The following is a 14516-nucleotide window of genomic DNA, read 5'->3' as shown; positions in this document are numbered from 1 at the left end:
CATGATTTACGTTGCATGTTCTACATGGGGGACGTCGAAACAGGTACCCATCTCTTTAAAAATTGCCATGCTTTACTTTGCTTTTGGTTATGTGGGCCCTTGAAGTTGAATGCCTTGGAGCACCCAGCCACATGTCTTAAAGTGTGGACGTTGGACATGCTAGATGAGTTATCCAAAGATCATAGAGACTTCTTCTTTGTGGGACTGTGGGCCATATGGAGAGAGAAATAAAGTGGTCTGGAATGATGCTGCGTTCCAGCCTATGTTTCTAATTGATTGGGTTGTTCATTTTTTGAATGATTACCAGAAATATCATCCTAAAGCTGTGAAGAAAAAGAAGAGACCTTTAACCAAATGGCAATGCACACCTAGTGGTAGGCTGAAAATCAATGTGGATAGGGCTTTTAGAGCAGATAATGGTTGTGGAGGCATTGGTGTAGTGGTCAGGAACGAAGCTGGTATGAGTATTGCTGCTCTTTCTAGACCTTTTCTACATGCTCATTCAGTCCTAAATATGGAAGCTGAAGCATGTAGAGCGGGTCTTCTACTTGGTATTCACCAAGGTTGGTCTGAAATTGACATTGAAAGTGACTCTGCCATTCTGATTGCTGCACTCAATAGTTCGAAGAAGGATTTCTCTGAGGTAAGTCGGATTTTAGATGATTGTAAAGATTATTTTAATGTTTTTCAGTCCGTTAGAATTCGTCATATTTATCGTGAAGCAAATGGTGTTGCTGATAGACTTGCGCACCTTGCTATTTTGTTTGCTATTGATGACGTTTGGTTAGATGAGACTCCTGCTATTATTCAGGATGTTCTCTACGAGGATTATTGTAAGTGTTTTCCTGTAGCACTGGGTTCAGGTTTTATGTCCCCCCCCCCCCATTGCAAAATCATACTATTAATATAATAAATGGAACCGGGTGTGGGGCTGAGCCTCCCAACTAGGTTGGGTTCCAAACCCCTTTAAAAAAAACTTGTAAATATCCATCATGTGAAAAACATAATTAGCTCCATATATTAGTAGCTTTGCCTTGACAAAGGTCGTCAACATCCAAGGCTAAATTTCTTTGTAGGTGGCCGAATAATAATGATAAGTTATTCCCCCAATTTTCTTACGTGGATTGACATAGATGAATAAACTGTGAAAAAGAATTGTGAGGGAGTGACTAAGAGCCTTGTAGTTTGATGTGTATATAGTTGATCATATAGATTGAGACTAAAAGAATGACTAAATGAGCTAACTTTTTTTAACATAGCCATTTTTGTCCGTGATAATCACATCTAACGGCCGAATTGATCAATTTATTTTTTCAACTCTTTGTTTATCCTAGTAGATGTATGTTTGTAAATTTGTATATAACCAATAGATAAATGTGACTACATTATTAGTAGTCACGTAAGGAATTCGTGTAATTTGGAAAAGGAAAAAATAAAATCAAAATGAAACATATAGTGATAGTCGTGTATGTATCACTAGGGCTGTCAATTCTAACACGACCCGATAACACGACTCGAATCCCGCAAGAAATAAAATGGGTTGAACCCGCACGATTAAAAAGCGGGTCGGTTGTGGGTCAACCTGTCATGACCCATTTAATAAACGGGTCAGCCATGGGTCAACCCGCCAATACGAAATGAACCCGTATAACCCGATTATGCTATACTTCTTCTTGAAATTTTGGACGTTGAGAGTATTTGATCATAGGGTTAGACAATTTGAAATATTTTGCTTTATAATTATTTATGAGTTATATATAATTATTTGTATTTTTCGTCTTGTGGAGTTTTTAGCGAATTAATCAATTTATGCATTCTTTTAGTTAAATGGGTCACATTGTTAACCCTTAAATATGTCATTTTGTCTAACACAACACGACCTATTTATTAAATGGGTTAAGCGGGTTGGAAACGGGTAACCCCTTTAATAAATATGTTGGGTTTTGGTTTAAATTTTTGACACAATTATTAAATGGGTTGGGTTTGGGTCTGTCTCTTGTGACACGGCAAATATCTTGACCCGACACGAACCCAACCCAACACGACCCATTGACAGCCCTATCACCTAGTAATATGTACCATGTGGACAAATTAGCTCTCTATATCATTGTTTCAGCCTTGGTCAAGGGAGCCAGCCAACTACAGTTAAGACTATATTTCTATAAGAGTAGTCAAATCATTATCATTTAGTTGCAAACTATTTCTTTTCTTAATGTTAATATTTTGAATGATATATGGAGGCTTAATATCCCTCCTAAGGTTAAGATTTTCTCTTGGATTCTCATTATAAGGAGACTGAAAACTAGGATAAGAATTGCTTGTTATTATGATAATTTTGATTCTTCTTGTGCTTTATGTGGCTTTGGGGTCGAAGATTTAAACCATTTATTCCTCTCCTACCCATTTGGCCCGAATATTTAGAATCTTGAGGGAGTTGATACTTCTAATTTTCAATCTTCTAATAATTGGTTATCTTTTTGGTTCATAAGAGACTGTCGGCCCAAAGATTGATGCTGAAAATAAGTTACTTCTTTGCTGGAAAATTTGGGAAGTTGTGGAAGGGATGACCGCCGAAGGTCCAATCGGCGGTTGCAGCGGTGACAAGGTTGCAGAAGTTGGCTTATGCTTATGCGGCTATGGAGATGCAACAGATCCCTAGGGCTGCTTCTCTGGTTGCTTGGGTTTGGGCTTGGGCCTCAATCCAGGCCTAGGCTTAACTTCTAGTGTGTGTGTTTATTTTTTATTTTTTACCTAGGATATTAATCCTGTGTGAAGTAGCAAAACTTCTATTAGTCTTCTATGATGTTTATAGTTTCTTGTTTGTACCACAATTAAGTGATTGGAAAGGGAGAGCTAGTTGAATGATTTCTTTTCCGTAGAAGGCGAGGTTTCACATTTTTGTATAGACTTGCTTAAAAGAGAGCGTTCCTTAAAACTTAATGGTTTACACATTGCTTAAATAGGTTATCTTGGATTCTTGCCGGATTTTTTATGTAAGTGTTTGTAAACTCTAACTTAAACGAAATCAATCCTATTTCAAGAAGTTTGAAAAAAAAAGGGAGTTTTTTCAAAAATTCTTTAATTTGTGAATAATTTTCGAATTAACTGACTAGTCTATTTAGTTGCCCACTTACCCTCTCAGAGAGAGGGAGATTTATATTTAAAATTTAAATTTTGGGGATATTTCAATTTTGCCGCTAAGATTTTTGGGGAATATTTCAATTTTGCGGCTAAGCGATACCTTTTATTCTCTTCAAATTTAAATTTAACTTTCTTCTCTCTTTCTGGTCTTCTTCTTCTCGACGCAAACCTAGACGCCCCTCCCAATCGCAAACAAAATCCTCACCACCGTCATCCAAATCTTGTCAGAATCCTCTCATCTCTCAATCACAGACGAGAGTGAGACACTCCTCAGCCTCATGCCACGCAATCGCCCTCGGTTCCCCCACACACCAGAAACTTCCTCTTATTTTGCTCGATTCGATGCAGGTAAAACTTCAACGATTTTTGGTTTTCAATCTGACTATCAGGTTTTGTTGGACTTGAATTGAATTTTTTTTTTCTTTGCTGGGCTGTATGATTGGTCTTGTTCGATCAATCATGGTGGTTGGTTTTACATTTATAGTTCAAAGAGGGCTGCACTCGTGCAATGAAGAATTAAGATGCTTTTGATTGATTCGCATATGTTCATTTCACTATTTCTGAAAATTATTATATGTTCAAATAACTATTCTCAAAATCATTATACCTCTGAATCCTGTGTTCTTGTTTGATATGTTAGGCTCAAGGTATATCTCAGACCATTATGATTTAGACAAGTTCTCGTTATTGTTATGCAATTTGGCTTGCTTTGGTTATATTAGTGTTTAGAAGAACTCTTGTCTTCTGTTACTTATATGTAGGCATTGGACTGGTTGAGACATGTGGATGAAATGTAAATGACTCTGAGTATGTACTGAAATGTTATTGTGGTCTATAAACAGCATTTTGATTGAGCTTTCTTATATTTTCTCTTTCCAGCTTTACTTTATTAATCGCTCTGGCATTTTCAGCTACAAATTTGAACTCCCAACTCCAGATGACAGACCCGGTGCTCCTATAATAAGTTTGTAAAATCATATAGCCCTGGTTGTGCACACACACCATCCGCAGGGGACTCTAGTTTTAAGCGTGCCTTATTTGTAGCTTTCATTTCTTTTCTGCAAGTAAATTCAGATCCTCTGTGTACTTTAAGTTCTTTTTTTTTTTTTCCTTTTTTTTTTTTTTCAAGTTTATTCTGTCTTTCTTTTTCCACTTCTGTCTTCAATCCATGGATCGAGTACTTATGTTTCTGATTATATGCATTTGCAGTGATGCATCGTTTGGTTACCCTGGTGGTTATCCTGTGGAAAACTAAAGTTATCTCGAAGAAAGTAGTGATTGCACTTGGCAAGAGTGTAGCTGGAAATATCAAAGAGTAAGGTTTGAGCTTCTTTTTTCTTCTAATAATCTGAAATGGTGCATTTCAGTTGTGTCTATGGATTGTGAGGGTCTGATTAGTATAGAAGCTATTTGAAGAGTATAAGATATTATGGACGAATTTCATAGTAGGTTGGGAGAAGCCCAATGTGTTTATGAGACTTCTTATGAATGTCCATGGTGCATTTAGGTTTGTCTTCTTAGTCATATGACTGTCTGTTTAATTTTACATATTTCCATTGATAGTATGTTATACTTTTACATATATTAGATGGATTATCTGTTGGCTAACTTGCATTTTCGGTCGTCAAGCAAGTCTTTATGGAGCTTGAGATGGCAGTATAATTGTTATGCTCAGGGGTCTCCATAAGCATTTCTAGTTCATAGCTTTTGAGATTATTCATTAGATATCTTAATGATAAACCTCTAATTTACACTTTTAATTCCTGATCTACTGCATAATCTTTTAGCATGGTTAGGGTTGGTTTGATTGGTTTTGGTCTATAATACTAGGCTAATTTTGGGTTGGTTGGTCTATTCTAGTGAACCTTAGGGTAATGACTGATTACTGGTTTACCATATTTGTATTCTGAATATTGTGATCTTCCTATACTTAACGAGCTATAAGAAGCTAATATATGATGTTGCCATTTCTATAAAGACCTTGTGGAGCTTGTATAGAATTGTTGCATACTCTCTGTTTTCTTGTATGCCTTGAGGTATGAAATGTTTTATTTTCAGTCATATCATTCGTGCTTCTGTGTATATGATCAGGTTATTCTTGTGCTAGGTTGGAGCTGAACAAGGAACCATGGGTAACAAGATGCTGACTCTAGATGAGTATGTAACCAATGTGACTAGTTGGAAGTTTGGAACTCCTCTTGTAACCTTTGTCACGTTTCTGTACATGTTGCATTTTGTTGTGAGAAAGTCAGTTTTATATTTTAAAGATATTTTGTGAAGGCTCCCCTAAGATTAGTCCGTGTCTTATTGGAGAACCTTGTTTTGGGAAGTCTAGAAATGTGGAAGGTCTTGCTCAATGAATTGCAAGTGGTGATGCACCTGAAATAATAGATGGAAGGGTGAGTGATAGTTTATTTGTAATTTCTAGTACTCTGCCTTGACATCCTTATTTTGTGTTCTTAAAGAGTCAAGGTGACCAAATTATTCCAAGCTCTAGTCATCGTTGGAGTAGAGCTGAAACGTGGTAGTTTTTCAAGACACTTGATGGAATCTTACCTTAGTCTGCTTGCTTGAATTCAGCATCAAGTTGTCCATGTGATTAAAGCCTAGTCCTGTTTGTTTAATATTCAGCATGTACAGATGCTCCAATTTGGTCAGATCAAGTACTTGCACCAACTTGCTAGGAGTTGGAATAAGCAAAATAATGAAAATAGCTTTCCTTTATGGACAATGTTTATATTTAACATGTACTACAAGTCTACAATGATGTTCTTACCAACAAATGCTTTACATATTATCTGCAAGAGTGCAAGTTCAACTATGAACTATGGTCAAACTATTAAATTCTATATAAGGGTTCCATTTATACAGGATCTCTATGCAAGGAAGTAATTTATACATGATTTCTATACAAGCAACTGATACACAATTTCTAATTCCATGTAAGAAATTCATCAACAATAGGATTCCCATTTTATACAGAAATTCACAGTAAATACAAGATTTCTATACTAGGATTGAGCTTGTAATCAAGAAATTTACAGTATTTGACATATCTCACGGTTAAGTTTGCTGCACCCTAGCCTAAGCAATGGGCCAAATCCCATTTCATTATTTGCATTTGACAAACCTAAAATTAACTGTTTCTTTGAAATCTTTCGGATTGCAGCCAGCTCTTATAGTCAGCCCACCCTGTTCTGCCACATTATGGGAACTTTCACCCTTCCCACCAACGTTCACTTTAAACTCATGACTAGGAACTGAATCACCAAATTTAGTCATGCACAAAATCAGTTTTAACTTCAGTCATGCACTGAACAGATCAAAGCGTACGCAAGTCTAATTATCCGGCATCAACTTTAATTATTACACGTACCAAATTATCCGGCATCAACCTTCTACATTTAAACTTTGCCTCAGGAGTAACCATTTTCCTGCGTCAGAAATATACATCCATTGAATAAAACAAGAGGTAAACAAATTGCAAATTAATGACAACAAGTGGGCAGGTTCTGTAAGAGCATAAAATTGACACCAAGTCCTCAAGGTCAATGTATCCTATTAGATTATCTAACACTACAGCACCTCAGATGCTTGTGCAAAATTTTGTAGAAGTTATGGTCAGTCACTGCTGCAAATACAAAGCTCCAACTTAGTGTAAATATTAGCCTATTAATATTCTAAAATTTGTGCAAGTTATGAGCATGATACTATATGGATGTCGACTTTCTAAGAAGAAAAAGCATGAACTAGACCTGACAGAAAACAGACTAAATGGAACCTTGAGCAAGGACCGAGTCTTACCGAGCTATAAATGTAGAAGTCGCAGGAAAATTAGATTGATGAACAAATTTATACTTCCACATCCATTTAGTTTTTTCCCGAAGTGTTATGTTTCGTTGCTGAACAAGAAAGATAGGGAACTGTATTTTTTTTTTGTTATGAAGTTGTATATTTGAGTATTATATCCTATGGTGTTACTTTAGTACAGTGGTGTGTAATTCCCGGACAAACAATATTGCTAATTCGTCATGATCCATAATACTAGGAAGATCTGGAATAAAAAAAAGATGCCAATTTTATTCATCACCACATTAGCCAAACGAATCAGATGGTATGTAGGCTACTTAGGTAGTAATAACAATGACTAAAAACTGACCTGATATTCATAGATTCTCCATTATCTGATCCCCACTAGTATTCAATTTGCTCACTCCGCCAACTCCAACAGCCAAACATGTTTACGAACAAACAACAATCCTAACGATATCCCACACCCAGTTCTCCATCTCTCCAATCCTAACGATAGTTACAACAATCCTAACGATAGTTACAGAAAAAATTCTCATCATATTCTTTACGAATGAAACCATTTTTGAAATGAAATAATATCACTGGAATTGAAGTTGCTGGGTCGTCGTTGCTTAATTGCTCATGTGCTTAGGTGATTTCTTTAACCTTTAGGCAAATCCAGCAAACCATCAGTTGTCCCCTACATTGTTCTTTTTTATTTTTATTTATTTATTTATTTATTTTCTTTTAAGGCGTGCACTAAGCCCTAAAGAAACACTTACGAATCACTAGCCTTGACTTTACCAAGTCATTCAAACCAATAGAATAGCCTAGCAGGTATATCATCAGTTGTGTCCAAGAGTCTGGACCCTGCTCGAGAGTGTGCCCAATGTGTGCAAGTCCATCAGTGGAGAATTTTATTCTCTACACACATGATTCACCTGACCATCATTGTCATGCCAGTCTTTGACATTGAATTCCAAACTGCTTTATTTGTTATAAACTTATAGTTCATATAAATCAGAATTTGTAGAAATCAGTGGACAGACTGGAACTGATGTCACACAATGATAGTAGGCAGGACTCACAAAGTTATCCCTCCTCTACCTTGATCAATGTGGATTTTTTTTTATATTTAATGTAATGCAAAGTTTATGTTAGTCATCCCTGCAAGCAACATAAGGTTGTTATAGTAAAAGCTGTCTGGAATTTTGAAACTCTTGTTTCTTGGTTGGTGTCATTCAAAATTTCTGTTGTGCCAATTTCAGCACTACGTAACCACCATATGCACTATTCCTTTTGTGATGTGCAAACATTTTTTCAAATCAGATTCATGCTAAATGGGTCTAATTGAACATTCATGCTGCCAACTCTAGGCATGTGGTCTTGCTTTTCAGTTCTACTTTGTGCACACCTGAGTATCTGAACCTCGATACTAGTCATGCTAAATAAGTCTAATCCCACATTCATACTGCCAAACTCTAGCAATGTGGTCATGCTTCTCAGTTCTACCTTGCGAACACCTGAGTATCTGAACTTCAATACTAGTCGTGCCTTAACTGCAGGCATTTGTCTGTTTTTGTCTGGAACATCTTACACCATCTGGTATGTAATTTTCAAAAGTATTAAGTAGTTGTTGTGAATTTGGCTCGTTGATATGCCTAAGTTGATTAGGATTCAAGACAAAACCAGATGGGTAAATGAACTAATGAAGATTAGTGCGAACAGGAATTCTTCTAGTATCCTAATGGGTTTTGGAATAGGAAGAGTTATTCCTGTTGATTTAGACCTGGAAAGTAAGTTCTATTCTAGTTAGGAATAGGAAAGCTAGCTCTCTTTCCTTGTTCTAATAGTTTTAGGAATCCTAATGTGACATGTTTGTAACCAGCACCTATAATCTATTAATAGGGCTGCAGGGAGGTCACATAACGTGTCCGCAGATCAGAGAAGAGATCAAAGAGAGATCTCAGAGAGTTCTCAGTTAACATACAAACACAGGGGCAGGGAGAGCCAAGGGTGATAGAGAGATCTAGCAAAGGGGTTGGGGATTAGCATAGGGATTTCAATAAGTACTTGTAATCAAGTTGTTATTCTCCATAGTGCTAGTGATTCTCAAGAGAGATCACACAGAGGACGTAGGCAAAGTTTTTGTCGAACCTCTATAAAATTCTGTGTTCGTGTGCTGTGGTTTTTCTTGCTGTGATATTTTGCATCATCATCCTATTACTGTTTGCAGTCATAAGTCTATTAAGAGAAACAAGGTTCTGGGTAAAAGGTGCTTATTTACTACGGTAGTATGATTCATTTTGCAGATTCAATGTCAGTCTGGAATCTTATTAGAGAATTCCGCATTTGGAAGGTTCACATGACTGTGGTTCTCAATGAATATGGTGGAACTGTAGGGGTATGTTACGTCATCATTTTAGTTTAGTATATCCAATGTTGCTGTTAAAATTTCAACAAGTTAAGCAACCTGCCTCCTAAGTTGTTTTGTGGTGAAACAGATAATTACCCTACAAGATGTGGTGGAGGAAATTGTTGGTAAAATATTTGATGAAAATGATTCCAAGGTATGGTCTTTTGTCTACCTCTTTCTGATATGTCGTTGACAATGGAAGCGGCAAAGGGCACGACCCATAGACACAACTAATTTACAAAACAATTAGATCTAAACAATTAAACAAATCTTTTTGGTCCCAGAAAATTTATGCTTAAGAAATGAGCCTTCTTTTTTATGAGGAAAGTAAATAAGCCTTCACTCCATACACACAAAACTATGCTTTATTGCTTTGGGGGTTGTATTAAGGATCTTATTATAAGGATTTAATTAGGACTCTTATTTCAACGATAGGAGGTTGTATGATGAAAATTTAAAATGTCGGTTTAAGTTTAAATACTGATCCAATGATGGGATCAGCGTATTTATTTAATCCTTCATAAGGTCCTTATTGGAGAAGCCCCCTAGTAATCATGGTGTTAATATTTTGACAGAATCAGCTGTTGTACTTCTGACTGGTTGATAACTTACTATTTTCGTATTTACTTATTGAAATTGTTTATTCTGGAACAGGAGGTGATTCAGAAAAAAGGGTACATCGTAATGCGTGCAGAGGGAGTATTTGATGTGGATGCAAACACATCTATAGACCAGCTCTCTGAAGATCTAAATGTGAAAATGCCTGAGGTATTTATCCTTTTGAGTTCTAAATCCTGAGTATTGGTCTTGAAATCTATATATAGGTATACCATTTCTATTTTCTCCCGACTTTTTTATTATCTTTAGCAATTTCATAGTTAATAATTCCATTTGTGGCATTTGTTCGTCTGCTTATTTTGGCTTTGAACATTAGTTTCTAGTTCTACTCTATTCATAATGGATAATGCTAAAGAGACTACATTTTAACTGATGTTAAGGTGTATCTAGCTTGTGCATTCTTATTGCAATATTGTATTGGAACAAAATACAACTAAAACATCAGATAAAGTTTTGTTGTTTTTTACTGTTTAGAAGTAGAACTATATTAGAACTTAGAAAGCACCGAGGAGGCACAGTGCATTGTTACATTGTCAAGGCTTCCTTGGTCCAGTAGTTCCTCAATAATTCATTGTCACTGAGCTCAAGGACCATATATTCGATGTCTTTGAAGGCTCTCTGGTTTTCTTCATTTTGAATTAGAGACGCATGCACAAACAACTGTTTACACGCTTCTAGAAGGAGATGAGAACCTTGTGTTTGATAGGTACCTTTTAGATAAAATCAAAACATTTAATGCGAGAATTTACTTCATTACTTTCTTCTTATGTTTGGAGAGAATGTAAAAGAGTCGTGCGTAAAGTTGCAAAACAAGAGACACTTTTTATTGTATCAGGGAATGTGAACTTGACTATGTGGTTAATCTAATGTAAATAGGGCAATACGTGTGCCTAATTTGGCTGTGCAAGAGGATGCTTTCTCACCCTCTTGTACGTGCCGATCCAATTCAATAAATTGCTGTGAAACGAAAATAGGACAAAAATCAAAATGTTGGAATAGATGACAGGTTCAACTCTTTTCCGACTAGACTAGCATGAGTAAAAAAACAGAAAGCAAAGAGCAAACAAAAACACAAGGGTTGGGTTGGCACTAGCAAACAATCAAGTTGAATACAAGTTGCCGCGACCAAACCCCCCGTCTTCACCAGCAACAAACAAAAACCCACGCTCAATTTGCTCACTCCGCCAATTCCAACAGTGAAACAAGTTTTTGAACAAATAACAATCCTAACAAGTATCCCACACCCACTTCTCTATCTCTCCACCCTTTCCCTTCAACTATGACCCTCTTCTTTCCATTCTCGTCATCTTCAATTCCTCCCACAACCTTAGCCTCCCATCCCATCCACACTTGAGCATCCAATTCTGATATTCCAAAAAAAAAAAAAATCATTCATTTGATTCTTTGGCTTTGATTAGTTCTTGGAAGCTGAACTCTGCGTTCTGGGTCTTGTTGAAATTCTGGTTTTGGGTGCTATGGCGCTTGATCTTCAATTCTAAGCCCGCCCAGATTCATTTCTGGTTCGAAATCATTGAGTTTCTTATATTACCATTAGCAGAAGAATTTCCCCACCAAGGTTTTGGTGCAAAATAATCGACACCCATTTCAATTGGTGTCGAATTGCATTGACACTAGCGATTTTGGGAGGTTCATAGGTCCAAGATGCGAGCGAGTTGACTTGTTTGCGAATAGAGCTCGTTTGAGAGCTGTAGGTAAAGTAGTGAGAGTTCTAGTGGTACAAATGCTGTTTTGGGTTCGAGTATTGATTTTGTTAGGGTAATGGTGAAGTGTGTTGTTGTTTTAGCAGCTATGGTTTGTGGGGTTTTGGTGTATGGGTCTAGGAGAGCTTTTGCTGTGAAGGTTGTGGTCAATGCAAGCTATGGGGTTGTTGACAAGTGCATGTTAATGTTCAGAAATGCTTGGCCGAAGACGCTGCTGGTTCTTCAGGTTTTTAAAGAGCAGGGTTTGATTTTGGCGGCGCTTTTGGGTCTCTGGGCTTTTTTCTCAATGGCAGAGACTTCGATTACCACGCTATGGCCTTGGAAGGTATGAACTTTATGTGTTTTGGCCTTCTGGGTGCCTGTATCTAGGCATAGTTCTGTGTATGAAGTGTATCCATTAGTTAGTGAATGATAGACTGCACTAGAATCTTGGAAGGACGCGAATTATCTAAACCATTAAATTTTGAAAGAATGTGAGTAACTAACCTATTAGAATCTTTAGTTAGCACATTATGCCTCGCAATGTATGAGCTTTATAGGTTTTGGGCTTTTGGCCTTCTGGGTTCCTATATCTAAATATTGTGTTGTCTTTGAAATGTATCATTATCCAGTGAATTTACACACATTAGAATCTTCATAAGCAGGGCAATGATCCAAACCATTGATTTGAAAGAATGTGAGTGATCTAACCTTGGTAGAATCTTGAACGAAGATTACTTAATTGATATTTATTTGTGTCAGGTGCGTGAGTTAGCTGAGAAAGAGCCTGAAAATGGCGTCTTCGGATTGCTTCGCAATGATGTGACTCGGTTCTTGGCAACCATACTTGTTGGCACAACGTACTTTCCTTCTCATATTTGTTGGTATTTGTTTTTCCTTTCTTTCGTCATGAAGTTGAACATAACTTCTTATTGTAAAATTTACTTGTGTACTCAGTGTTGTCAATATTGGAGCAACTGCTTTAGTTACAGAGGCTGCAACAGCGATATTTGGTGAAGCTGGTGTTAGTGCAGCAACTGGAGTAATGACTGTATGTCTCATTTTCCCTGCTTGATATGATACTTAGTTGGATGTTGTAAAGTTTGTTTGTGATAAACTGGGTACTGGTCAGTTTATGTTTTAGTGGTCCTTATATCATAGATATTTTGTATGATCAGGCTTCTAATGTTGAAAATGCCAATAACTTGTACTCTATCCTATATCAGTAATCTCGTAAAACACAACACTAAAATATATTTGGTATCTAGAGTGGACACTGAAGTGATGTTCTTTCATTTTTGACTGGGTTGGGTATTTTCTATATGCAGTCTCAATGGAGAGATTGATCAAATTCGCTGGACCTCTTATCAAGTGTCAGATGTTAGTGTTATATACATTGGGTGTTGAGACTGAAATTTTGTTAAAATGCAAAATTAGTGTTCTGTTTTGTCCTCTCCTCACTTGTTAGGGAAGGCCATGACATATGAGGAAATACTATTTGTATGAAACTGATCTCTAATATTGCTCCTCCCTTTAATGATGCAAGGTTCTTATTTTGCTCCTCACGAAAATAACTCCCAAAAGTGGTGCTGTTCACAATCCCACAGAAGTTGCTAGGTTTGTGGTAAGTTAGATTCTTTCTCACTTTAACTAAGTTCTACATGTGAATACTAGTTAGACGTCCCTGCCTTTTGGTATAGTGGTGCAATCTGTGTGCTTAACTTATGTTACTCCTGCCTGCCTTTCTTTAATAGTGAAAGAAACCTTGAGGCTACATCCAGTGGCACCATTGTTGCTTCCCCATGCATCTACTGAAGATTGTACCGTTAATGGCCTCTACATACCCAAAAAATAGCTCATTGTTATAAACGTCTGGGCAATCAGGACAGACAACAATGCTTGGATGAATGCAGACGAATTCTACCCAAAAGGTTTGCAGGGAGTAGTATAGACCTGAGGGGAAGCCACTTTCAGCTTATTCCATTTGGGTCGGGTCGCAGACTTTGCCCTGGATTTCAATTGGGGCTAGTTGTGGTCAAGCTAGTATTGGCACAACTTCTGCATTGTTTCGGTTGGGAACTTCCAGATGGTTTGTTACCGAGTTGGACTTGACCGAGGAGTTTGGTCTAACTGTTCCACGAGCCGAGCATCTGCTGGCTGTTCCTTCTTATCGCCTACACAAATAAGAACATATCATTGATCATCATAATCATATCAAAAGGTTTATGTACTGTTTAATTTCATATTTCAATAGTTTTTGGACAATTACAGGTTTGATGTTTACTATAGCTAATATAACTTGTAGGTGGACATAAGCCTGTGCTGGTCAGATTAATAGGTCTTACCAACTACCAAAAGCAAAATCTTTGGTACAGTACGTTATTTTCAGTATTTACCCAATTTGTAATTAATTCCAGATTATAATAAATAATGTATTCAAACATGCATCAGTTAGCAAAGAGTGCACGACTAGCTACTCTATTTGCTTTTAACAAAGCGGTGATAGAAAGTGGACCACTACTCGGAATCTCACCACCTGTCCCTCTATTCTATTATTTGTTGAAACTTAAAAGTAGAAAGATAAAATACAAGTCGGGAGAGGGGGACATCGACCAAAACCCCTCCCTAAAATGTGAAACAAAAAGCAACTCTAAAACAAGAAAAAACTAATAAAAGAAACAAACATAGCAGCGGGGGCTAGAATATGATATGTGGGCGGACTTATTGAACTGTAAACATTAGAACGCCTTTGTAGTAAGTAGTAACCAAGGAAAAGACTTATCACCACTTTCTAGTTCCAACACTAGTCTTCTTGGCCCTTTTCGCCATTCTGCTCCTTATTTTTCTTC

The 14516-nt window shown here is 37.0% G+C and overlaps 1 protein-coding gene and 1 long non-coding RNA gene across 8 annotated transcripts; both read left to right on the top strand.

The window, feature by feature from the left end:
- The first annotated feature begins 3269 nt into the window (after positions 1–3269).
- On the top strand, positions 3270–5798 carry LOC121049506. Of its 3 annotated transcripts, XR_005800528.1 has the most exons (4): positions 3270–3489; positions 4021–4205; positions 4351–4461; positions 5249–5798. It is a non-coding gene; the product is annotated as an uncharacterized LOC121049506 (long non-coding RNA). The 3 variants fall into 3 exon arrangements; XR_005800527.1 differs by lacking the exon at positions 4021–4205 and having other exon boundaries at positions 4351–4456; XR_005800526.1 differs by lacking the exon at positions 4021–4205.
- A 1708-nt stretch (positions 5799–7506) lies between these two features.
- On the top strand, positions 7507–14114 carry LOC112165402 (putative DUF21 domain-containing protein At3g13070, chloroplastic). Of its 5 annotated transcripts, XR_002922838.2 has the most exons (8): positions 8634–9337; positions 9438–9503; positions 10004–10117; positions 12430–12527; positions 12625–12718; positions 13214–13291; positions 13422–13888; positions 13973–14114. XR_002922838.2 is itself a non-coding variant. In XM_024301885.2 (7 exons), the coding sequence occupies exons 1-7, from the start codon at positions 9230–9232 to the stop codon at positions 13422–13424; spliced, it is 561 nt and encodes a 186-aa protein (XP_024157653.1). In that variant the 5' UTR covers positions 8634–9229; the 3' UTR covers positions 13425–14114. The 5 variants fall into 5 exon arrangements, 4 of the variants coding, with proteins under 4 accessions (XP_040362896.1, XP_040362897.1, XP_024157653.1 ...); XM_024301885.2 differs by having other exon boundaries at positions 13422–14114; XM_040506962.1 differs by lacking the exons at positions 13214–13291; positions 13422–13888; positions 13973–14114 and adding an exon at positions 12978–13202 and having other exon boundaries at positions 7507–9337.
- The last annotated feature ends 402 nt before the right edge of the window (positions 14115–14516 follow it).

The sequence above is a fragment of the Rosa chinensis genome, chromosome 5 (genome assembly GCF_002994745.2).
Source record: "Rosa chinensis cultivar Old Blush chromosome 5, RchiOBHm-V2, whole genome shotgun sequence".
NCBI classification, from domain to species: domain Eukaryota; kingdom Viridiplantae; phylum Streptophyta; class Magnoliopsida; order Rosales; family Rosaceae; genus Rosa; species Rosa chinensis.
The sequence above is the reverse complement of the archived record's forward strand: the minus strand, read 5'-3'. Positions and strand labels throughout refer to the sequence as shown.